General features: G+C 41.3%; 1 protein-coding gene across 1 annotated transcript in view; it reads left to right on the forward strand.

The window, feature by feature from the left end:
• The window catches only part of LOC115085047 (phenylalanine--tRNA ligase, mitochondrial-like), an 802181-nt gene that overhangs the window by 168399 nt on the left and 607605 nt on the right, over positions 1 to 26177 (forward strand). The window contains exon 3 of the mRNA XM_029590596.1: positions 14804 to 14935. Within this exon, the coding sequence (XP_029446456.1) occupies positions 14804 to 14935 (132 nt within the window). The remainder of the gene's footprint in view (positions 1 to 14803; positions 14936 to 26177) is intronic.

Below are 26177 nucleotides of genomic sequence, written 5' to 3' on the forward strand. Positions count from 1 at the left end.
GGCGTCGGCTCAAAGGCCAAGCAGCGACGACGAAGGCGCCGCACGCCGAAGGAGCGCGACAAAGGGGCACTCCCCTTTGTGCGCCTCTTCATGCGCACCTTCCTCCCTTTTAACAATAATAACATTTTTCCCTTTATTTTTCAGATATCGACTACACCCTTGTAATTACAATGAATATTCCGACGATCAGAGGAAACGGAATATATGGATCCCTTCGAAAAAGACTTAATATACCACAGCAACATCACTTACTACCAATATCAACATCCAATATCTTACCGAATCATCTCATGATACTTTTTGCATCCATAACTATATTACTAATCAATGCTCAATCCATCAGAAAGAAAACCCCAATCATATATGATTTAATTATTTCTACTTCTGCTGATATAATTTTAATAACAGAAACTTGGTTATATGACCACGACACAGTCATCTTAAACAGCATGTGCCCAGAAGGTTATATCCCTATATCACAACCAAGATCCAACAGAAGAGGAGGAGGTTTATTAGCAATAATAAAATCCTCCCTCTCCCCTCGCAAAACAATTATTACTCAAAAAGAATCCATAATAGAAACTCTCCTAATCATGACAAACAATATGAATATTTGCCTAATTTATAGCCCCCCTGGAATCCTCAACAATAACCTTACTACATTCCTTGAAACAATCGTTACTTTACCCTGCGATCTAGAACATACAATTCTTGCTGGTGACTTTAACTTACATTTTAATAACCACAAAATCACCCTTCAATTACAAACCTTATGGAAGCCCTATCTGGACTAAATTTCACAACCATCATAAATGCCCCAACACACAAACAGGGAAATACCTTGGATCAAATTTGCATCAACCAATCTTTTCAAAACTTTACAACAGAAATTCTTACAGTACCATGGTCAGATTACTTTTTAATAAAAGCAGTAGGAAACATCAAATCCCAAGAACAAACAATACCAACACAAAAGATAAAGAGCACCTGAAACTCCGACGTAAGAAACTTTCACAAATACTCTATTACCAAAAATCAATCAAAACCCACACACACAAGTATCTGACATGCTAACATTTTGGAATAACAGTATAACAGAAAGCTTAGACACTGTAGCACCGTTAATGCCAGTGAAAAACACCAATAAAAAGACATCCTCTTGGTATTCAGAATCCCTCAACATAACTAAATCAAACTACGCAATCCAGAACGAAGATGGAGAAAAAACCCTCATCCAGAAAGAAAATATGAATACTATACCCTCTTACAAAATACAAAAAAAGAAATAATAAAAGCCAAAAAATCATTCTTTACATCTAAAATAAAAAATGCATATGGAAACCCCAAAATGTTATTTTCTATTGTAAAAGACCTTTCAATGATACAAGATGCCCCCTTACCACCTACATCAGATGACTTATGTGACAACATAGCAAAATACTTCATAGAAAAAACTGAAAATATCTCTGCTGAATTTGAATATCTACCCATTCCAAAGCCAACAATTCCGCAACTTGCCTGCTCCTTTTCAGAATTTACAAATACAAACAACACTACAATCATGAATATACTTACAAAATCAAAACCATCAAAAAGCCCATTTAACTCCTGTTCTGGACAGTTACTGAAAGACATTAAAGTACACATTGCTCCATCAATAACTGAAATAGTAAATGCTTCTTTATCTCAAGGAGTTTTCCCTGACTCCATTAAAAGGACATCCGTTATACCTATACTGAAGAAGAAAAATCAAGACCCCTTAGACCTAACTAATTGCCGTCCAATTGCTACACTTACATCTATAGCTAAGATAATTGAATCAGTCACACTTTATCAAATTTCAAATTACATTGAAGAAAACAATATATTCCACCGAAACCAACATGGCTTTAGAAAGCACACAGTACGGAATCACTACTCATATCAGCATTCGACACAATCATAAGGGGATTTGACTCTAACACAAACTACATACTTGTTCTGATTGATATATCTGCCGCCTTTGATACTTTAAATCATACTATACTACTTTCTAACCTACAACAAACTGGCATTTCTAAGACAGCATTACAATGGTTCACCACCTTTCTCTCAAATAGACCACAAAGGATAACTCTGGGAAACGCCAAGTCCAAATGGTACACCACTAAATCAGGTGTACCACAAGGCTCTTCACTTTAAGCGTTATTATTTAATATATACCTCCTCTCTCTGTGTTGTCTCCTCGATGGTCTGAATTTAAATTTCAAAATATATGCTGACGACCTATAGTTCATCATACCTTTTACTGACTCCTGGACTAACACGTTTTCATTACTTCAAATCTACTTAACAACAATAAGCTATCTCATAACAGATTGAAACTAAATACAGCAAAAACTGAATTAATTTACTTATCGACAGTACCAGATTCCGATCATCAACCTCCTAAAATGTTTACATTTGACGGACAATGTATATCTATAAAGCACCATGCAAGAAACTTAGGTATAACTATTGTTTCAAAACTAACACTATCCAAACACATTTCAGAAACTGTCAAAAAATCCTTCTTTAAAATACATATGCTCAAAAAACTTAAACCGTTATTACTATCATCTGATTTTCAAACAGTTTCACAAGCTTTAGTACTATCAAGCCTGGATTACTGTAAAGCACTATATATAGGTCTACCTCTATCCACACTACATCCACTACAACTAATCCAAAATGCAACCGCAAGAATGATCTTTAACTTACCACGAAAAGATCATATCACCCCCATACTGCAACAACATAAGAAACATAAGAAACATCTCCACTGGCTTCCTATAACTCACCGAATCAGATACAAAATCTTGACTACCATCCATAATTTACTCTTCAATCCCAGCTCTCTATGGCTTTGTTCCATGTTACACATTTATAAACCCCCAATACAACTCCGATCTATGGACAAATGTTTATTGGAAATCCCATCAGTCAGAATAGCCAGTCTAGTTCTAACAAGGAAAAGGGCCTTCTCGATAGCAGGCCAGACACTGTGGAACTGTATCCCTGAATTTATCCGAATGATCCCTAACCGTAAAGAATTAAAAAAAATGTTAAAAACGTATCTGTTTAATAATGACTACTGAGTACAATAATCAATATGTTATTCTGGCTGGACCAATTACGATGTTAAACCTTTTATAAAAATTTGTTCTATTCTGTCTTGCTAAGTTAGTTTAAAATTGTGTGTGTTTGATTGTAAACTGCCTAGAAGGACATGTAAATGCCTAATTGTGCGGGATATAAAACATTATAAATAAATAAATAAAATCTGGGGTTGCCGCAAATGCACCAGATGACCCAGAAGGGATGTCGTCTTTGGCTTGATAAGATGGAGCCCCACTTCGGGTCAGGGAAGACTGAGCCAACAGCATTGATGGCATCATCATCATTCAAGAACCATAGAGCCTTACTGATGGATACTGTGCCATCAACCTTGGCGGGACTGTTGGTTCCATTGGCTGATAGGTGCACCAGAGACCAGCCATTTTCAAGCTCCTCCAGGCCAAGGACGTCTGGTTCCTTATCATCAGCCTCAGTACTGGGGAAAAACTGTGCTGAGCATCAAGGGGAAACCAAAGAAGCATCAGCAATGGTCTCTGTTGCTCCATGGTGCTGGGCACAGGGATGTGCCAGCTCATACTGTGATGCCCCCAAAACAACCCTGCGGCGAGGAACACCAGTCCTCCATCGGTGCTGGGGGTCCATGATGGCCTCCACTGGTTCTAATGCCAGTCACTGATCCTTCTTTCAGTTCTGAAGAGGATCTGGCCAACCCTCCTTCCTCCCAATTGGTGTTGGCATTGGCAATATTTGAGGAGGACTTTGAGCAGCGAGTTCAATTGGCGGTCGAGCAGGCAATGTGGGGCATCAGTCCTGTGGCACTGATGGCACCAGAGTCGGCACCATCTGTCTTAGAGCCGCTGTCTGAGAAGCTCCATGTACTCATCAAAGTGTTACTGACCCAGCTGGCATAGGTTTCTGGGCTGCCGTCGCCCATCAGGGCACCGCAACCTCCCCCTGCCAATACTGTGGTCATGGCTGGTTCCTCGGAGGAGGAAGCTCCACTTAGGCCAGCTGAGATGCCGTGGCCTGCAACCTCCAGTCCAGCTCCGCCAGTGTTTGCACCTCTGGATGAAGACCGAGCACCTAGGTCCCCATCCCCTGCCAATTTCAGTAAGGAAGAGGGCCCCTTTGACCCCTGGGGGATGACATCACAGAGTCCTCCTCTGGTGTCTCTGAGGATCTCCTATCAGAACCTTTGCTCTTCTGGAGGAGAAGGAAGTCTCCACCTGAGGACTTAATCTTCGCAGGGTTTGTGAGGGCAATGGCAGAGGCCATCCCATTTTAGTTACTGATAGAGGAGGATGCTAGGCACAAAATGCTTGAAATCCTCCAGTTCGTGGAGCCTCCTAAGGATGATCGTGGTGGTCCCAGTACACAACATCATTAAGGGGAATTACTGCTGAGGATGTGGGAATATCCCCTCACAATGCCTCTCGTGAATAAGAAGGCTGACTGGGGTTTACCTTGTCCACAAAGCTTTTGGATTTGATATGTGACAGCTTCCCCACCAATCGGTGATATTCAAATCTGCTCTTCAGTGCAAAAGTGCATAGTGATGCATATAGGGAAAAATAACCCTTGCTGTAGTTACACAATGTTAGGTTCTATCTTAGGAGTTACCACCCTGGAAAGAGATCTAGGTGTCATAGTGGATAATACATTGGGGGCCAGTAGTGCATCAGGGGGTACTACTAATGGAGCTGTCCTCCCTCTTAACAGCTGGAGCGTTCGAGCCTGATCCACCAGGGTAAAGAGTGGGGAGTTTACTCCAAGTACTTCCTAAATCTAAAGAAAACAGGAGGAAGCTGTCCCATCCTAGACCTAAGGGCCTTGAATAGTTTTATCAAAAAGGAAAAGTTCAAGATGATTTCCCTAGGAAGCTTGATCCCCCTTTTACAGAAAGGGGACTGGCTTTGCTCCCTTGATCTGAAGGACGCGTACACATACATTGAAATCTTCCCAAGTCACCGGAAGTATTTCTGATTCATGGTGGGAAAGCAGCACTTGCAGTTGCCATTCGGACTAGAGTCCACCCTGGGCTGGGGAGCTCATGTAGATGGGCTCAGCACCCAGGGCCTCTGGTCTGCCCATGAAAGCTGTTGCCAAATCAATTTCCTGGAGCTCCAGGCAATCAGTTACAGTCTATGGGTTTTAAAGATCGGCTGTCCAACAATGTTGTCCTGATTGAAATCAACAACAAAGTGGTGATGTAGTATATCAACAAGCAAGGAGGTGTGGGGTCGTACTTCCTGTGTCAGGAAGCAGTTCAGATCTGGTTATGGGCCCTGTCCAGTGGGCTGGTGCTCAGAGCTATGTACCTGGCCAGAACGGAGAACGTGTTAGTGGATAGACTGAGTCATGCCTTCAGATCCCACGAGTGGTCCATGGATCAGGAATAGGCAAATCGGATATTCCGTCTCTGGGGAGCCCGAACGTGGATTTCTGCATCCCCTTGCAACAGGAAGGTGCATCTGTTCTGCTCCCTTCACAGGACAGACAGCAAACCAGCCTCAAACCCCTTGCCCGACATTGGGGTAAAGGTATTCTGTATGCATATCTTCCGATTCCCATAGTAGCAAAGACTCTCTTGAAGCTTTATGAGGGCAAGGGGACTATGGTTCTCATAGCCCCTTGTTGGCTGAAACAGATTTGGTTTCCACTCCTGTGGGAGTTGTCCACCAGAGATCGATCAGTCTGGGGCTTCCCCAGATCCCATCACTCAAGATTAAGGCAGGATGAGATATCCCAACCTCCAGACCCTGTCACTCACAGCCTGGATGTTGAGAGGTTAGTGTTGCAACCACTCGATCTTTTAGAAGATGTGTCTTGAGTCCTGGTGGCTTCTACAAAGCCTTTCAGTCTTATGGACTGAAGTAGAGAAGTTTTTCTGTGTGAGCAGAAAGCCCTAGAACCACACACAAACCGTTTGATTACCTTCTACCTGTGAAAAGTCCCTCATGACAGGTTTCTAAGAAAACTAAAAAATCATGAGATAGGAGGCGATGTCCTTTTGTGGATTGCAAACTGGTTAAAAGACAGGAAACAGAGTAGGATTAAATGTCTGTTTTTACAGTGGAAAAAGGTAAACAATGGAGTGCCTCAGGGATCGGTGTTTTTTTAAATATATTTATAAATGATCTGGAAAGGGGTATGTTGAGAGAGGTGTTCAGATTTGCAGATGACACAAAGTTATGAAGAGTAGTTACATCTCAAGTGGATTGTAAAAAATTGCTTGAGGACCCTGTGAAACTGGAATATTGGGCTTCCAAATGGCAGATGAAATTTAATGTGAACAAGTGTAAGGTGATGTATATAGGGAAAAATAACCCTTGCTGTAGTTACACAATGTTAGGTTCGATCTTAGAAGTTACCACCCAGGAAAGAGATCTAGGCATCATAGTGGATAATATGTTGAAATTGTTGGCTCAGTGTGCTGTGGCGGTCAAAAGAGCAAACAGAATGTTAGGGATTATTAGGAAGGGAATGGCAAATAAAACAGAGGATGTCATAATGCCTCTGTATCGTTCCATGGTGAGACCGCACCTTCAATACTGTGTGCAATTCTGGTCGCCACATCTCAAAAAAGATATAGTTGCACTGGAGAAAGTGGAGAGAAGGGCGACCAAAATGATATTGGCATGGAATGGCTCCCCTATGAGAAAAGGCTAAAGAAGTTAGGGCTGTTCAGTTTGGGGAAGAGATGACTGAGGGGGGGATATGAGAGAGGTCTACAAAATCATGAAAGGACTTGAACAGATTAATGTAAATCAGTTATTAACTCTCTCAGATAATAGAAGGAGTAGGGGGCACTCCATGAAGTTAGCAAATAGCTTATTTAAAACAAATTGAAGAAAATTATTTTTACTCAGCGCATAGTTAAACTCTGGAATTAATTGACAGAGGATGTGGCTATGGCAGTTAGTGTAACTGGATTTGGATAAATTCCTAGAGGAAAAATCCATAAATGGCTATTAATGAATAAGCAATAGTAGCTTGAGATCTATTTAATGTTTGGGTACTTGCCAGGTACTTGTGACTTGGATTGGCCACTGCTGGGAAAAAGGATGCTGGGCTTGATGGACCCTTGGTCTGACCCAGTATGGTATATCTTATGTTCTTATGTAAAGCCTTCCTTCCTGCAGTGTTTTTTTCAGGAAAACACTAGTGTGGCTTTTCTTCAATCTGAACAGTCCTAACTTCCTTAGCCTTTCCTCACAGGGGTATCGTTCCATCCCCTTTATCATTTTGATTGCCTTTCTCTATACCTTTTCTAATTCTGCTATTTCTTTTTTGAGATGTAGTGACCAGAACCACACAATATTCAATATGAGATCACACCATGGAGTGATAGAGGCATTATGATATAAATATATTTTATTCTACATTTCTTTCCTAATATTTCCTAGCATTCTATTTGCTTTCTTGACTGCTGCTGCATACTGAGAAGAAGATTTCATCGCATTATCAATGATGACGACTGGATCCTTTTCCTGAATGGTAACTCCTAATGTGGAAGCTTGCATTGTATAGATTTAATTTGGGTTACTCTTTTCTAAGTGCATCGCTTTGCACTTGTCCACATTAAATTTAATTTTCCATTTGCATACTCATTCTCTCACTCTTGCAATTTCTCACAATTCCCATGTGATTTAACAACTTTGAATAATTTTGTGTTATAAACAAATTTGATCACCTCTCTCCTAGTTCCCATTTCTAATTCATTTATAACTATATTAAAAAGCAGTGGATCCCAAACAGATCCCTGGGGCACTCCATTGTTCACCTTACTCCATTGGGAACATTTTCCATTTAGCCTTACTCTCCGTTTTCTATCTTTTTACCAGGTTGCGGTCCACAATAGGACACTGCTCTCTATTCCATGACTTTTTAATTTCCTAAGAAGTCTCTTATGAGGGACTTTGCAGATGCTTTCTGGAAATCCAGATACGCTATATCAACTGGCTCGCCTTTATTCACATATTTGTTTATGCCCTCAAAAAAATCTAGTTCACAGCAGATTCCAGTACCTGAATATAATCTGCTTTAAAGTACCTGAAAAGTGGAATATAAATCAATCAAATAAATAAGTACATTTGCTGATGTGAACAAACAGAATCTAGTAGTTCTCAAGTACCCAAGAAAGTGAGTCAGCTTTGATCTGGGACATAGTTCCCTTGCAGGACTAAGCAGCAGTTCCCATGTACAACATTGTCATTGTGCAGACAAATGTTTTGAGCTAACGCTTTTGAGACCCTGAAGTGTTAAGTACTGGCAGAAGTAATCTTTGCCCTACTAAGGGCCAGGTGAGATGCTTCCATGAGTGGATTTCATATCAGCCCCATGAAGCTCCAAGATGAGCAAGTTTTTCAGCTAAAAAAGGAAAGCAAGAGCCAAGGTTTCAGATTTCTGGTTAAAACCATGACCAGCAATCCTGTCTGCGATGTGTGTTTCTGCCAGAATTTTGAAGTTGCAAGCAGGGATGCTCCTTCACCTTTTTTCCTAGTTGGAGGATTTTTTCCTAGAAGATCTCTTCCATTCCCTTTTACAACCTTGGCTATTAAAAGAACCAGGCTACACAGCAATGATACTTAATGTTGGGGTTTACAGCTTTCAGTTGTGTGAAAGAGGACCATGTAGCAAATTTTAGAGTTTGAAGTCTCTGCAAAGTCAGTTTACAGAAGAAAATATTTCCCTTTGAGGAGTCCATTCTTTCAGTTTTTTCCTTCCACCAGAGGAGATCGAGATGAAAGCATAAATCACAAATCTTGCAGAGGGCAGAGAATGGCTCTGATTTTCTGCAAGGGATACAATCACGGAAGCTCTCTTGCTACTTTCTCAGGTTAGATGCTTTCTTCCAAGGATTCAAGACAAATACCCTGCTGCAGAGGACTCCTTGACTTGGAAGTGAGCTTAGTTTTGAAGAGATCTATTTCATAGCCTCTTTGAGACTTGTTGTTGAAGTCAGTCTCTTTGGTGGCCTTTGGTAATTTTAAGTCCATTGTAGGTTATCTTTGAGATGTTTGTAAGTCTTTAATCCATTAATATGTCTTGTTAAAGAAGAGTGGTTTCTAAGGCATCAGTTTCAGGAGTAATCGAGGAGAGGAACACATTGGCCCATTCCAGAGGAGTTTGCAGTCTTAGAGTGCTAGTGACCACCTCGATGAGGGTGTAGGAGTTCTTGTAGGCAGAGTCAGAATCTGTCTTTTCAGAGGATGATGCCAAGTCAGTGCCCTTGCCTCCACTGCATCCTAGCTTGAAACACATCATTGTGGGGGTGTGTAGGCTGAGAGAGATTATCGTGATTTTCTCCTGCCTGGTCTGGGTGGAGCTTTGGCACATTTCACTTGCTTGAATTGGTGTTATAGGCTATAAATAAACAACACAGCTAAAAAAGGTAAAATCTTTATTGGAATATTCCAGGAGAGCTTAATTACCAACAATGCAATTCAGAAGCAGTTCCAGATACCCTAGGTTAAATATGTCACCACCTCTAATTTACACACCAAAGAGTTTGTTTGCATAACATTTTCCTAATCGGTTGGGATTATAATTTTATCTCATATATGTTAATAAGATTGATTTCTTGTAAGTCATATGCTTTTTTATAAATTGAGCCAAAAAGGCAAAACGAAACTCAGTGTTGAACTTTAACATATTTTTTGAACTTTTACATACATTCTAGTATTTCAGCATATATACTGGCATTTTAGCAACTTTGGATAGGTTTGCAAGTCTGGTCAATGAAATTTCACAGCGCAGTAATGATCTTTTATTTAGTCAGGTTTCATAGAAAACCCCTTTAAAAGCACCCCTATACTGGTCTGGTATGAATGATACGGAAGGTGTAATTTAAAGTTACCTGTTAATTTCCTTTCCTTTAGTCCTGCCAGACCAGTTTAGAACCCACACAGGGAAACCACAGCGACTGAGAGCTTTGTCTGATAAATTCAGAAATCTATTAGCAAGTACATTGTTGTCCACTCTGAAGGCAGCTTTAGGGTTTTTTATTCATGGCTTATTAATCACGAAGTGAAGTTTTTTGGCTGTATCAAGTTTTCGCTGTTATGGTGATTTAGAAACCCAATCAAATAATTGCTTTTGACGTAGTATACTGAAGAGCTGAAGGCAGTACCAGACCTTTATAGAGGGAATAAAGTCAGCTTTGAGCTTTTTTTTTCTCTGTGTCAACCTGCTGGTAGGAATACAAAACACACTTGTTTGAACTGGTCTGGTAGGACTAAAGTAAAGGAAATTAACAAGTAAGATTAAATGTCACCTTACTGGAACATTCCCCATAACAAAATATAGTGAAAGCTGAAGAGGTGGTGGTGATGGAATGGCCCTTGCATATGTAATAGATTCACAGTCATTTTTACATATTTCTTTTCCTTCTTACCAATGGACTTCCCAGATTTCTCTGTAATCATTGTGACAATATTTTAAAAACACCAACTCGGAGCATTTTTTGATCTGTATTCTAATTTTGTCAGCAGGAAAACCCTAAATATAAATCTCAGAACCCCTGAGAGAAGAGGTGAGCAAAAATGTAGGACTGGACAGAAAATGGCAAGTGTACCTGTCCGATAAATCTTTTATTACTATCATATTCCACCATGGTCATGTTATGATCAGATTTCTCAGCTTGTTGACCTTTTTGACATTTGCTATATTTTGTCCTGTCTGTTCACCTTGTCTCTCATCCCATTTCTCTCCTTCAAGATTCATCTTAAATGTTTGGGAGGTCAAAGTTTATTTCTTTTAACAAGGTATTCTTGCAGTGTATTGATGATAAAATTGTCTTAAAAATATAGTCTTGAAAAAAAAAAATCCATCTTAAAAAAACAGAATTTCTTCAAAATGTAGCACTTTGTTATAGAGGCATTCCTAGGTATTTAAAAAAAATTAAGGTTTGGGTCTATACTGTTTCCCTCTTAGAGTCTGATAATTCGTCTCAATAATTCTGATCAGCCACCCTTTTCATCCAAACATCCCCCTCTGTGCCTCAGAGAACGATCTTGTGAAAACACAGGAAACTAGTGATCCTACTGGCTTTGCAGGAGACAACTTTTAAAATGAACATGTTACTTGAAGTTCTAGGGTGGGGGAAGCCTTGAGTGAATTTTCAAAGGAAAAATGCCTGCTGGGTTTTTCTTCTTTTGGGTCTAAAGGTTTCCTACAAGGTCTGTCGGGCTTCCAGCTCAGTTGAAACCAGGGCAGGGGTCCGACTCCATACCCAGGGATGTTGCCTCCTATTTAATATCCTCTCCAAACTCATCCTAGTCATTGCAGCAAAGTTCCTCAGCTCGTGACTGTGCACCAATGCAGTCATAGGCCCTAAATCCAGCCATTAGGTGTTGCTGTTTATTTACTTATTACTTTTTATTCATGTAATACATTTCCAACCCGCTCCACTCATATTTCTAGACAAGGGTACAAGACATATATATGATTAGCTAAAACAGTACAAGCTGTCATATGCAAAACAAACTGCCAGATGTCATAGTGATACAAAACAATATGCATAATTTCCAGAGCTATGGAGATTTTGAGATACTGGAACATTATTGTCACAGTCAATCCAATTCTTAAATTTTGCATTATTGTGCAATGATTGGGACACTTCGGCCCCGGGATTGTGAACACTACCTCTGCAGCATCCCATCCCTGGCCAGCTGGATGACTGGCTTTCCTGAAGAACAGAAAATCTGACCCAGCAAGACATTGTGCAACTTGCCACTGAGCCAGTTTGGCAGGCCCCAGGTATATGTTTTCTAAAGTGGTTCTCTTTGTATGATTTTTAATTCTGGCCCAAACTTTGGAAGTTGAGAATAGTGGTCAGCAGAGGCTGACTTTCTCTTTTTTTCTTCTTAATCATTGTGCTACTGTGCTAATCGAATAAACAGGCCAGTCAGTAGTTCAATCTGTCAGATTGTTTCACCCTTTTTTCAGACAAAATAAAGGTTGACTTTACTACAAGTTTGAAAATTTTCAGAGAAATAAAGGAAAGATGTAGACATGGGCTTCAAAGGTGATTTGAATTAATGCCTAACATTTGGTCTAATCATTCTTCTTTTGTATAAAGTAGTGTAGTTGCTGTGTTAGCCCATTTGAATGCACATAAATGAAAGTTAATATAAAAAAGATAAGGTGATCCCTTTTTATTAGATTTACTTGAGAACATTTCTTGACTAGCTTTTGAGAACTATTTCTCCCTTTCTCAGGTTAAGACTAGAATGAACAAAAGATGACATCAAAATATATAAGCAAATTATAAAGATCATTTTAATAATTATGTGAAGAGAAAGGAATGGGGTTGGGGGTTTGATGATTGATAGAAAACAATATAACTGATAGCATAATTATATGACTCATAATGGTATAGGAAACCTAGGTCTTTAAGTCCTTTTTTGCTTGTTCTGAAATCAATTATGATCAGACATTTTGGAACAGACAAAAAAGGACTTAATAGAGACTTAGGTTTCCTAACTCATTATGAGCCATAACATTATACTGCCTGTTCTCTTCTGAACACTCACCAAAACCTTCTTCTTCATATTTACTTTGGAATTCCTTTTATATTTCACTGATATTTTCTGGTAATGTCATTTTTGGCTCATTGTATTCTGACCTGAGGAAGAAAATGTCAGCTTCTGAAAGCTAGTCAGGAAATGTATTTGTAATCTACTAAAAAAGGATCACCTTATTATATTCGTTTATTTTTGTCAATCTTTATTTTTGTTCTCCTTTTGTGTCAGTTTTAGCATGTTTTGGTAGTGTGAGAGTGCCTATTTTTGATAGTATGTCCATATGTCTGTGTCTGTACGGATGACACAACTCTGAAGGGATTGAGCTAAAATTCAACATTGGGATCTGGACAGAGTTGTCTGGGAATAGTGATTTTGACTGAATTGGTGCAAAATGACAATTACCTGACGTTTTGTGTTGATCCCCTTTGTCAACTTTCAGTGACTTGGTGGAAGGGAAACATGCATTTGTGTCATGCTTCTACCATGTACTTTTCCACCTGTTAAATTTTGTTTAGTAGATTTTTTTTGTTTGAAAGGCCTATTTTGCGATTATCACATAGTTAACAGGTCTGATCTCGAGTACCTTGTGGACATACCTAAATCTTAGCTCATTTTACCTCCTCAGTCAACTTTATCTATTTTACTGCTTCAGCTTTTATTTGTATCATCAGTTTTTCATCTGTTAACAGACTTTCTTTTGCTGAAGAAATGGGCGTAAATGAATACTTAAAATTTTCATGCAATTCCTTAGCAGCTGATATCTATCTAGACATATACTATGCTAAGATGCTTTCGGTAGCATTTGTCTAACAGGGATCAGCAGTAGTGGGCACTGTGCATGTGCATGCCAGGTGCATGCACCAGATGGCATGTTTAGCTGTCGTGTGGGCTGGGCAGAGACCCAGTTATTAGCCTTCTGCCCATGCGACAACAAGATGACAGAGGGGGAATCATTGTGGATAGACCAAACACCTGTGATGGTTGCATTGACCCACACGGGCTGGGAGGAAGGATGCATTGCTAGGAGTTGGGAAATAAGGTAAGGAAGTTGAGAGAGGAGAAAGTGTGCAATGGGCGAAGGAGGAGAGGATTACTGAGGTCAGGCTGTGGAGGGGGGATCAGATAATTCTGGGTTTGGGCTGGGGGAACAGAGGAATGGAAAGAGGGGAGGAGAGCATGTGAAGTCTGGGGCGGGGGGGGAGAAAGTGTTCTTGTGCTGTGGAGGAGGGGGGGGGGGGGAGGGGAGAGAGTACCACAGTCCAGCCAGGCAGAAGGGTCAGTGATGCGGTCAGATTGGGTAGATAGGTCAGAGAGTAGAAGGGTTCAACTGGATCCTGACTGCACAGCAAGGACAGAGTTGGGCAGGTTAGATGAACCTTCAGGTCCTTATTTGCCATTTTATTCTCTATTTCCAATTTGTCTGATTCCCCTATGGGAAAGTTCCAGTAAAATGGAAAAAGTGGAAGCATTGCATAGACAAATTCTCCAGTGTAAAAATGCTAGAATTTATTATGTCCAATTACACAAGGTTAATACCTTTGGTTTTGAAAGGCTGTCATTACATTGTCAACATGTTCTCTCTTTTTCTGTTTTTTGAGTCCTGTGGTGTGATTTAAAAATGTAAATAATGTTCTGGGTTTACAGATGTTGTATGTCAGTTACTGTTAAGCCTTCATCAAACACTTTCATAAAGATTCATGCCTGCATTCAGAGCAACTGTCCTTCCAGTGGCCCTCCTTAAGGTCTCATTTATATAAACAGGCCATGAAGGCGATGGCTAATAATATATGATGCCAAGAAAAAGCAGTTTCTCTTCATTTTCAAGGCATTCTTTGTCATTTCCAGTTACACAGAATAACACAACTGCCTGCTTTCTCATGATCTTGGCTCATTTTCTTTCTGTACCAGATGTTTGTGAGAATTTGACAAGTGATTGATTTGGTTTCCGAGGGTGCCTGAATTGCACAAAGTGTTTTTCTTATTAGAAAAGACATGACCATTTTTTTAAACCTGTTTCAGGATTTATTGCCTTGCACAAAAGTGTTGTAAATAAGTTTGTTTGCTATGTATTTTCTCTAGAATCAAGTAATTGGTGTCATTAGCTGAAGGGCAGGTGTTGGAAAGGGGTAACTATTAAGACTGTCCTCTTTTTCTTGTGTTATTTTTTAACAACACTGCAGGGCTGGAGATTAGATGGGTGGACTGCTATTTCCCGTTTACTCACCCTTCCTTTGAAATGGAGATCAAGTTCCAAGGAGAATGGATGGAAGTCTTGGGCTGCGGTGTCATGGAGCAGCAGCTGGTTAACTCAGGTATTGAAACTCCTCTGCTTCCTTGATGTGACTATTAGCAAAGCACTTCCAGCGCAATGCTTTTTTCAACACTAAGCCACACCCGCACTGCATGCACCACACACACATTGATGGACATTAACAGAAGCAAATAGTCTGCAGGCATAATGCAGAGATGGAAGCACAGTGTGGTTTGAGGAGGAGGAGCTGTTCCTTAATCTGCAAGTTACAGCAGCAGATGCTAAATAGTTGAAAACCCCCTCCTTTCTCCATAGGGGTGTGGCATTCTAGAAAAATGGTTGTTGCTTTTTTTTTTTCCAGCTATATCTTCTTTTCTTCCAGGGCATTAATAATGTATAAACTGAAAAGACCTGAAAATAGTTTATTTTTTTCTTCTTTTGTTATCTGTTTGTATTATTTGTTTCTTAGTTGTGCAGTTTAATAGCAGACAGCAGGTTTCAGCAGTGGTGGTGATTTCCTGTGAGTCTGAAAGCAAATAAATGTCATTGCAGTGTTTTCCCTAACAGAATCGTTATAATAGAAAATCAATTCGTTTAATAATATTTGATATACTGCCACATCACCTTAGCATCACAGTGGTTTACAATAAAATCACAAGATTAAAACAGATAATATAAAAAACATTCCTTATTTTCTCAGTACCATCCCCTGTCAAACTAAAAGCAAATCCTTCCACTTCCTTCCCCAATAAAAACCCTTTCTCTCCTTTCCTCATTTACACCTCCCAAGCTTCCTACCCCCAACCAGCTCCCCTAAATCAAAATCAACACAGGCTTCCCACTCCCATGTTCTCTTTCAGATATACAGGCTTCTCACTCCCATGCTGTATCTCACACACTCCCAGCTTTCTCACTCCCATGCTCACTCTTCACATGTACAGGCTTCTTATTCCCATAATCACTTTCTTTCTCTCTCTCTCACATACACGCAAACACACACCAGTCACCTGATCTCTCTCATGCATATACACACACACATAGGCTTCCCACTCTCATGTTCTCTTTCAGATATACAGGCTTCTCACTCCCATGCTGTGTCTCACACACACACAGGTTTCTCACTCCCATGCCCACTCTTCACCTGCACAGGCTTCTCATTCCCATAATCACTTTTTCTCTCTCTCTCTCTCACACACACCCGTCACCTGATCTCTCTCATGCATACACACACACACAGGCTTCCCACTTCCATGTTCTGTCTTACAAACACAGGCTTCTCCCTCCCATGCTGTGTCTCACACACACCCAGGTTCTCACTCCCATGCTCACTCTCTTCACATGCACAGGCTTCTCATTCCCATAATCACTTTCTCTGTTACACACACACACACACCCAGTCTCTCTCTCATTTCCATGCTCGCTCTCCGCGTGCACAGGCTTCTCATTCCCTGAATCACATTCTCTCTCTCACATTCACATACACACCAGTCACACCGTCACCTTACCAACCAGTCTCTCTCATATACATGCACACACACAGGCTTCCCACTCCCATGCTCTCTCTCACATAATCAGGCTTCTCACTCCCATGCTTTCTTTCACATACACCCCCACAACACCAGGCTTCTTACTCCCATGCTTTCTCACATACCCAGATTTCTCACTTCCATGCTTTCTCTCTCTCTCTCTCACACACACACACATCCCTGACTGTCTCACTTTCACATACACATCAGTCATCTCCTTGCAGTCACTTTCATTGTCTCTCACATATACACATACATCAGCTCTCTGACCAGTTTCTCTCAATCACACACATACTCTCGATCAAATACATTCTCTCACTTACACACAGGCTCTCAATCACACACATTCTCTCACTTACACACAGGCTGGCTGGCTGCTTCTCTCTCTTTCTGTCACTCACTTCCTCTCACCCCCCCCCCCCAGCTGCTCCTCCAGCCCCCGCAGGCCAAGAAGGAAGAATTCCATCGATCGCGGGAGGCTCATGCTGCTCTCTCCTTTCCCTTCCGCTTTCTCCCCCAGAGCAGGAAGATCAGCTGCCTCTCCTGCTGCCACCGGACTCCTGCTATCTTCGGGCATCCAAACTTCCTGTCGGGGGGGGGGGGTAGCGGAAGCGCAGCGCACAACGTCCGCTTCCTCCCTCCCCCCCCCCCCAAAGCAGGAAGATCGGCGGACCATACGGCCCGACGCCCGAAGATAGCAGGAGGCCGGTGGCAGCAGGAGAGGCAGCTGATCTTTCTGCATTGGGGGGAGGAAGCGGAAGCTGCACGCGGCGCTTCCGCTCCCCCCCCCCGAACAGGAAGACCGGTTGGCCATACGGCCGCAGCAGCGCTTCCCCATGTGTGCCGTGATGGCGGCGAGGCGTGGGTTCTCTTGCGGCACGGCCTTTCTTCTTCCTGCGCACCACTTCCTGTTCCGGGTCCGGGGGGGGGGGGGGGGAAATGCAGGCGGGGAAGAAGAAAAGGGCAGCCGCGGATGCCACAGCTTTTTTTTTTTTTTTTGCACCGCTGCCGTTCCCGCTGGGCTTGAACGTGCTGATAGCCCGGCGGCAACGGCAGCAGGGAAGAACGAGCAGTGGGAGGGACCGGGAGCCACGCGACACACCTGCCGGTGCTTGGCGACACACTAGTGTGTCGCGACGCACCGGTTGAGAACCGCTGGCCTAGGCAGCCCTTCAACAGAACTTTTCATTTTTAAATAAAAGAAAAGGAAATGGAGAAATCCAAAGCCAAGAAGTCTGCAGTTAGTGGGTTTAAGGCCTGCATTTGTTGGCACTGGATATCTATCACAGATAACCTGTTCTGTCTGCTATCACTTCTTGAGCCCAGATAATGACACTATCAGCTGTTACAGTTGTGATCGAATATCGCTAAGGCCACAGCAGTACTGTGCCTGGAAGGAGACCCTGCAGAAGGCACTGTAGAGTAAGACCCAACAGTCTCAAAATATAGTGGAGCAGTGTTGCCACTCCTTTTCCTAGAGTGAGGCAATGTCAGATTTCCAACACCACATAATGTCAAGGCAGGATTCTGCTCCCCCTATTTCTTGCAAGTCAGAGAAGGCTTCCTCCCCCACCATACTGCCAGCTCCTGAATTGGCCACAACTCATGGGTTGACTGAGGCATGGAGGAGTGTGTACCGGATGAGATGCCCTTAAGAACATGAAGCAATGAGAGGAATCCCCTCTGGCACAGTCTCACTTGGCATCAAGCAGGTTAGAATTATCGTCATGGAGCTCTATCTGAACAGACTAGTCATCGCTGCTGAGACAAGAGATCTCGGCACAGATGCCATTTTCCATCATGGTACAGAAAACCCCCATAGAGCCAAGCTATTTATTCTTTCTGGCCATGACCAGGGTGCCATCTCTCTCTTCAGCATGGAGTGCAAATAGCAGGGGATAGTCATCCCCTTAGTGTTGCAGACTAAGGCCCCTTTTATTTCATTGGAGTTAAGCCCTCCATCTTGCAGAGTACAACAGTGATGCAGAAGGAGGCTCTGTCTATGTAATTGATTAGATGAGGTGTTGGTACAGCCAGTGCAAAGCGTATCAGAACCCATTACTTTGATAGTTGCAACCACTGCAGCTACAAGCTTCTGTTCATTGCTACCAGTGTTGACAGACCTTAGTGAAGATGAACCAATTTGAGTTTTTGAAGATGATATCTCTTCCAACTCCAGTACAAAGGATCTCTCAGCCAATGGGAGCCAAGTTGTCAGAGCTGATTTTGCCTGCTTAAGCCCTGAAGACTGGAAGGGAGGTTGGAACCTCTACTGTCTAAGATGGAGGAGTTTTTCCCCACATAGTAGGTTATTTAGAGTTCCCCAGAGGTTCATAGCCATACAGCATCTGAGGAGCTCACGGCAGTGGGACTAAGTCCACATCATGAGCGGTGGATTCATTCCCATCAAGGGATTCTCTTCATGAATCGGAAGGGAAAGACTTGGAATAAGCTTATTCTGCTAGATGCTTCCCACTCTTCAGTAGGATCATGGCTATTTGTGCTTTTTCGATAAGCTAACAAAGATGCTGTCCATCACTGTTAGGAAGGAATAGGACCTGAGAATAGATATTTTCAGGCTGCTGCAATTCTTCAACCTCCAGCGGACTCTGTGTCTATTTAAGAATATAAGAACATGCTATACTGGGTCAGACCAAGGGTCCATCAAGCCCAGCATTCTGTTTCCAACAGGGGCCAATCCAGAACCTGGCAAGTACCCACAAACTAAGTCTATTCCATGTTACTGTTGCTAGTAATAGCAGTGACTGTCAACTTAATTAATAGCAGGTAATGGACTTCTCCTCCAAGAACTTATCCAATCCTTTTTTAAACACAACCATACTAACTGCACTAACCATATCCTCTGGCAACAAATTCCAGAGTTTAATTGTGCGTTGAGTGAAAAAGAACTTTCTCCGATTAATTTTAAATGTGCTACATACTAACTTCATGGAGTGCCCCCTAGTCTTTCTATTATCCGAAAGAGTAAATAACCGATTCACAGTCCATCTGAATCATTACCCATGAAAACCTTCTCCAGTTTGGGTACCTCCCCAACAAACCTCTTCAGTAAACACCGAAGCAAAGAAATCATTTAATCTTTCCGCGATGGCCTTATCTTCTCTAAGTGCTCCTTTAACCCCTTGATCATAGCCTTCTTAAGGACTTGCAAATGAGGATGTGGCAGGTTCTGATTTCATGTCTTCTAGTAGCTTGAAAGATGGGTCTGAAGTAGAGTCCAGGAGTCTTCAGGCTTTGAATTAGTCCAGCTGCAAAATTCTGTCGTGGTGGAATCGGTATTGAATCATGTAAAGTGTTCCCAGGACCATTCTAACATGCCTCCTGGGAAGGTCCCAAAAGCATTGGATGCATTTGGGAAGAAGGTCTTTCAGGGATCCATGCTTAGCACTCATATTGCGAATCATCAGATGTACATAGTGCAATAATTACATGAATGGGTGCAAAAGCTGAAACCTTTGCAATCAGCAGACCTTGGGCTTACAGAGTTCTGTCAAGCTGTGAAAGATGTGGAGGAATGTGAGAAGCATGTTAACTGCTCTGTATATGAAGCTTTGATGTTGTGGCCAGAAATGTGGCTGCTTTGATAGGAGCAAGAAGGCTCATACTTCAAGTGTATGTTCTTCCAAAGATGTTCTTTCTGCTCTTTTCAAAATCTTCAAGCTCCTCCCCACTCTCCAGCAGGAGCAGTTGTCTTCTTGAGGTCAGTAGAGAGAGAGGCATCAACTGAAAGCTCAAAAGCAGTTGAAGCCTAAGCTTGGGGCTAATTTTTATTCACTTGAGGCTCGCCTCTTTTGGAAGGGAGAAGGGTACAGTTCTTTGTTTTGGAATGGATGCATATCACAAAGGAAAGGTAGATGCTGAAAATTGTGGGATATGGTTATTGCTTGTGCTTCTCTCATCATTCTCCAACCTGACAAATGTCAGTCTTCAGTTCTGATTCCTCCCATTCTGGTCAGTTTTTCTTCCAAAGTGGCATCTTTCCTTCAGCAGAAGGCAATCAAGCGTATTCCTTTGCAGGAATGTAGTCTGGAGTTCTATTCTCAATATTTTCGAATCCCCAAGAATTCAGGGAAAGATCAAGATGAACTCCCTCCAGATGATTATTCCCTTCATTCAACTGAAGGAATGGATGTACACTCTGGATCTGAAAGATACTTATGCTCATATTCCTATCTACCAGAAGTTCCTCAGGTTTCTGTTGAGGGATATAAACTACTTCTGGGCCCTGTGCAGGCTCAACAGTGTTCATAAAATGACTTGCAGTAGTGGTAGCACAGCTTCATTGGCAGGGAATCTGCATATTCTCATAACTTGCCAATTTGGTGGAGACTGGTCTATCTCTGGCTGAAGTTCTGGAGTCCCTCAAACCGCTATTCAGCTTCTCCACTCTCCAGTTTCCTGGTCAACTTCTCCAAATTCAACTTGGTACTGTTTCAAAGAATTCAGTTCATAGGAGCTTGGATAGATTTGATTCAGAAGAAGGCATTTCTTTCCATAAAAAACTTGGATTGTTGATGGGCTTATTAAGATCTTTTCTGCAGCAGGGCCAAGCATCAGTATGGTTGGTCTTGGTTTTACTCTGGCATATGGCTGCAGTGTTACATGTTCTTCCAAGTTGTTTGTGCATATGGATCTTCAGTGAACCATCTGAAGCCATTGAGGTCAGCTCTATCAACTGCTATCTGGCAAACTCTCTCTAATTCCTGAGATGAGAGCATTCCTTCAGTAGTGGATGAACCTTGAGGTTCTAACAATGAATATTTTGCTACACATTTCAACTCACCAAGTGATCTTGATGTCCTCATCAGGGGTTGGGGAATGCACACTGGTTCTGCATGGATCCAAGCATCATGGTCCCTAGCAGAGAGTCATCTTCAAATCAACCTTCTGGAGCTATGAGCCATCTGTTATGCTCCAAGGGCTTTCTCTCACATACTCTCAGAAAGAGAATCTTAATCCAGGCCAACAACCAGGTAACCATGTTATTTGGGAACAAGCAAGGGGGCATGGGCTCATACACCATCTATAAAGAAGCCCTCCAAACCTGGTTGTGAGCTAGGCATCACACCACACATCTTCAGGTAACCTACCTACCATGAATCCAGATTACATTGGTGAGCCATCTCAACAGAGTGCTGCGACTGCATAAGTGGTCTTTGGATCAAGAGATCACTGAAGACTTGTTCACTCGCTGGTCAACACCAGTGATTGACCTGTTTGCTTCACAGAATTACAGGTCAAGAAAGTTTTGTTCCATGCATCTGAGTAGCTATAGATCAACTCCTTATATTTTTGTGCTAGACTGAAGCGCAGATCCGCTCTATGGGCCTGATTTTCAAAAGTATTTACACATATAAAACTGGGATTTACACATGTAAATGCACTTTATCTGTATAAGTGGGCTTTTGAAAATTGCTACAATATATGCCATTTAATTGTCCATTGGATTTACCTGTGTAAATTTACTTTATGCATGTAAATGGCTTTTGAAAATTGCTATGGTAGTATGTTACATGTAACATACTATCATATTCATAGGTAACTCCTTTGAATATTCACCTGTAAGCATACTTGAAAATTCCTCACATTGCCATGTCTATTCAGAAAATCCTTCAGAACAAGGCGAAGGCGATCCTCATAGCACCCATCTGGCCATAGCAAGTGTGGTATCCCTCTCTTGTCCATCTTTCAGTTCAGTCTCCAGTTCCATTGGGGATGTCTCTGACTCTTACCGCACAGAAGAATGACAGACTCTGCCATCCGAACCTGTGGACATTGGCCCTCACGTTATAGATGTTGAACATACAGAAGTCTCCTCATTTCTTCCTAAGGAGGTGGAGGAGGTTCTGATTTCAGCTAAGAAGCCTTCAACCAGATCCTATAATTTCAAATGGAAGAGGTTTTTGACATGGTGTGAAACCAGCCAGCTGGATCCCTTTTCCTGTGGCTTGAGGTACTTACTTCTGTATCTTTTTTGCTCTTGTCCTTGGCCTTAGCACATTTTCAGTTAAAGTTTATCTCAGCACCAGTATGGCATATCACTAGCAGGTGGAAGGAGCTCCGATCTCTTTAACCCATTACTATCAAAGTTCATTAAAGGACTGTGGCATTTCAAGCCTCCAGTCAATAAACTTCCAGTGCCTTGGGACCCCAGCATAGTCCTTGATCAGCTCATGAAATCTCAATTTGAAACTCTTGAGTTGGTGGGCTTAGTTTCTCACCTGCAAATTGTTGTTTCTTGTAGCTATCAAAAACTAAGCACATTGCTTGCAGGCTCTGGTTCCCTACTCACCATACCTCTGATTTTTTTCACAACAGAATATGTCAGTGTACTCACTCTAAATTCCTTGTGAAAGTGGTGTCTGCTTTTTACATCAGTCAAGCTATTGAGTTACCTACTTTCTTTCCAAGCCTGCGTATGTACCAAGGAGGATGGATCCTTCATGTCTTGCACTGTAAGAGAGCTCTGTCATACTACCTAAAGAGGACTCATCCTCACCATAAAGCTTCTCAGCTATTCATTTATTTAAAAGTATTTATTACTCATCTCTCCTGGTAGTTTGGGGTGGGTAATGTCCTTTGATCCCAATACATTGGGAAGGCGAGTTGCTAAACAAACTTTTGTGGCCTGTATCGTGCATTGCTATGTGCTCGCTGGCTTACAGATTGCAGACTCTGTCAAGGCTCATCATGTGAGAGCCTTGGTGACTTCAGTGTCTTATCTGAAGACCATTTCCATTGAAGATGTATGCAAAACAGCTACTTGGTTGTCAAACCACACCTTTACTGTCCTCTAATGTCTTGATAACATCTCTTGAAGAACAGTAAATTTCAACAAGTAGTTTGTGCAGCCTATTTATTGGTGACATCCGTGTTGTCTGATTTCAGTAATTGCTTGCATTGCAACCCTCAGCATGGGACTCCCCATGTATTATGGCTGATTCATGGCTGCTTGTCAACAGAAAAAGCAAGTTTGCTTACCTGTAAACAGGGTTCTCCATAGACAGGGGGAATCTGCCATTCTTAATACCTGCTCGCTTCCCTGAAGAGTTGACTACCTCACTAAAGCTATAGCTCTGGAAAAGACTGAGGGGCTCACAAGGCAGCATATGCATGCCACTCGTTTGTTATGGCTGATACATCCTGTTGTCTACAGAGGACCCTGTTTATAGATAAGCAAACTGGCTTTACAGTATGCTGAGCCTTTCCATTCTGCAGTGAGCAGCACTGTTCTTACTTTCTATTTCTGTCATCACTCTTAAGAACAGTGAAATGACAGTGTAGAAGTATGTTGAATATATTTTAAGAGGGTAAAACTGAAAGGCTGATGCTTTTCTTGCATATTCTATGAAGTAGTCAAAAGTTTCTAGGTGTTAAAATTGCAGTTCACTGTGTCGCACTGTATAACAATGTGATTATCTCATTTTTTTATATGGCTTTTGGGATCTGTAGTGTTACACTATGGGGTACTTTGAGATCTAGTTAAGGAAAACTGAGATTTGTAGGCTTAACTTGGACCCGTTGGGAACACTGGTATTTGGATCAGTGGCCCAGAGACATCAGGGTTAAAGAAACAAGGAGAGAGCCTTTGAGGCACAAGAGAAGTCAAGTTCCCATTATGTGTGGTATGTCTTCTAAGAGAAAGCTTAAGATACATCCTAGTAGGATAGGAATTGGATCAGTGAATAGTGGAGTATCAATAAGAAGCAGGGCAACTCTAAAAGCATGTCATTGGGCTAATTAAATTCTTTACATTCAACCCTAGATGATTTGGCAACTTCCTGCTATAGTAATCATGTCCCTTGGTAAACATTCTCACGTATTAATGCCAAACAGGAACTCCATTATGTGGAGTGCCATGGTGAAGATCTAAAATTAGCAAAAACCTCAGTATAAACAGTAGATGGCATATGTTAGCCATCGATTGAACTAAAAAGGATTTTACAACCCATATCCTCACGAATTATTTTGAATAGCTATTTCATTGTCAACTCTTCCAACTGTTAGTTCTTCCAAGATCACTACTATTAGCTGTGATATGTTTGCTAACTTCTTTCAAGAGATCTCCTTACTAGTCAGTTCTTTTCCAGTGTCCTTTCCATCTTCTCACAGTGTCCCTTTAGATTATAATATTAGTTTGGATGTGTTTGAACCTACCTCTGCTATATAAATCAGTAATATAATTGGCAAGTTGAATAATTTCTGCTCGCTCAACTCTTGCTCTGATGTTCTGATGAAAATTCTGTAGACTAATTTAAGTGATTTCATGCAAAGTTTGTGAAGGCCTCTTTAAGTGAAGGTCATTTATTGTACCTAATTCTCTTAAGATGTGCCCCTTATTTAAAAAAGGCCAACTTGGATCCAGCTGACTTGGGTAACTACCAGCCCATATCCTCATTACCTTTCCTAGCTAAAGACAGGAAAGCAATGTTGAAGCATCTAAAACAGTATATTGAATATAATTATCTTGATGATTTTCAATTTGATTTCTGTTCTGCCCATAACACAGAGACCCTACTCCTTTTCAGTTTTGATATTTTTCACAAGGGCTTCGATTCAGGTACCACATTTTACTTAGTCCTCCTTGACATTTCTTCTGCATTTGACACCTTAAGTCACTCCATTTTATTGGGCTTGCTTGAAGCCTTAAGTGTATTTTCTGTAGTTTTGGCTTGGTTTATTTATTTTTATGTGACCATTATCAGAGGATAACTCTAGATCGCTTGTGTTCTGCTGTATTTCTGCTGCTCACAAGTGTTCCCCAAGGGTCGTCACTATCTGTGACATTAATCAATATTTATATTTCCCCCCCTTGTCAGATCCTTTCCAATTTAGAAGCCAGCTATATGTTTTAAGTGGATGATATTCAATTTTATTTTCCAATTTCCACCACTGTAGATGACTTTTTGGAGAGGATCTCTCAGTGTTTGACAGTTATCAAGAATTGGCTAATGGACAAATAAGCATGTTCTGAATGTCAGAAAGACTGACGTATTCTTTCATGTTTCCCTGTTCCAGCACCATGTTCTACCTTTTTATTTGATGGCTATTCGATCCTCATTAATTGACCAGGCACAGAATCTAGGTGTATTATTGGATTCATTATTATTGTGACCACATATTAAATCTGTAATCAAAAGTGCTCTTTCAAATTGTAGTTTTTATGCACAGTGAAACCCTTTCTCTCTTATCAAGACTTTCATAGAGTTACTCGAGCTTTCATTATGTCATCTGTCGATTAGGACTTCCCTTAATGACACTGAGGACATTACAGTTAATCCAGAATGCTACTGCTCACCTGGTGTCTGGAACACCTCTTTATGAACACATAACTCCAATCTTAGTTAGAGTCCACTGACTCCTAGTGGTCTGGAGGATAAGGTTCAAGATCTCTTTTCATGTGCTTTTATTGATTAATTTACTATTTCTGTTCAATATTTATCAGCTTTCTATGTTTGCATAACAGCTATTGTTATTTTGTATATATAATGTTTTTTATTTTTAGCTCTTTTAGTTTTGATGCCTGAGTTGAGGCAAAGGGTGAGTAATTTATTTGCACTTGTATTTTAACATATTTATTTTATTCTCTAAAATCATTGCCAAGCAGGCACTATATATGGACGGTTGATTACATATTCAGTTTCTCATGTACACCTGAATAGACTGGGATATGTACATGAAGGGGTCAATATTCAGCACCACTTAGCCAGATAAAAAAGGACTTATCTGGCTATAGTTTTATAGTTAGTTTATAGT

This window comes from Rhinatrema bivittatum, chromosome 2, assembly GCF_901001135.1.
Source record: "Rhinatrema bivittatum chromosome 2, aRhiBiv1.1, whole genome shotgun sequence".
Lineage (NCBI taxonomy): Eukaryota > Metazoa > Chordata > Amphibia > Gymnophiona > Rhinatrematidae > Rhinatrema > Rhinatrema bivittatum.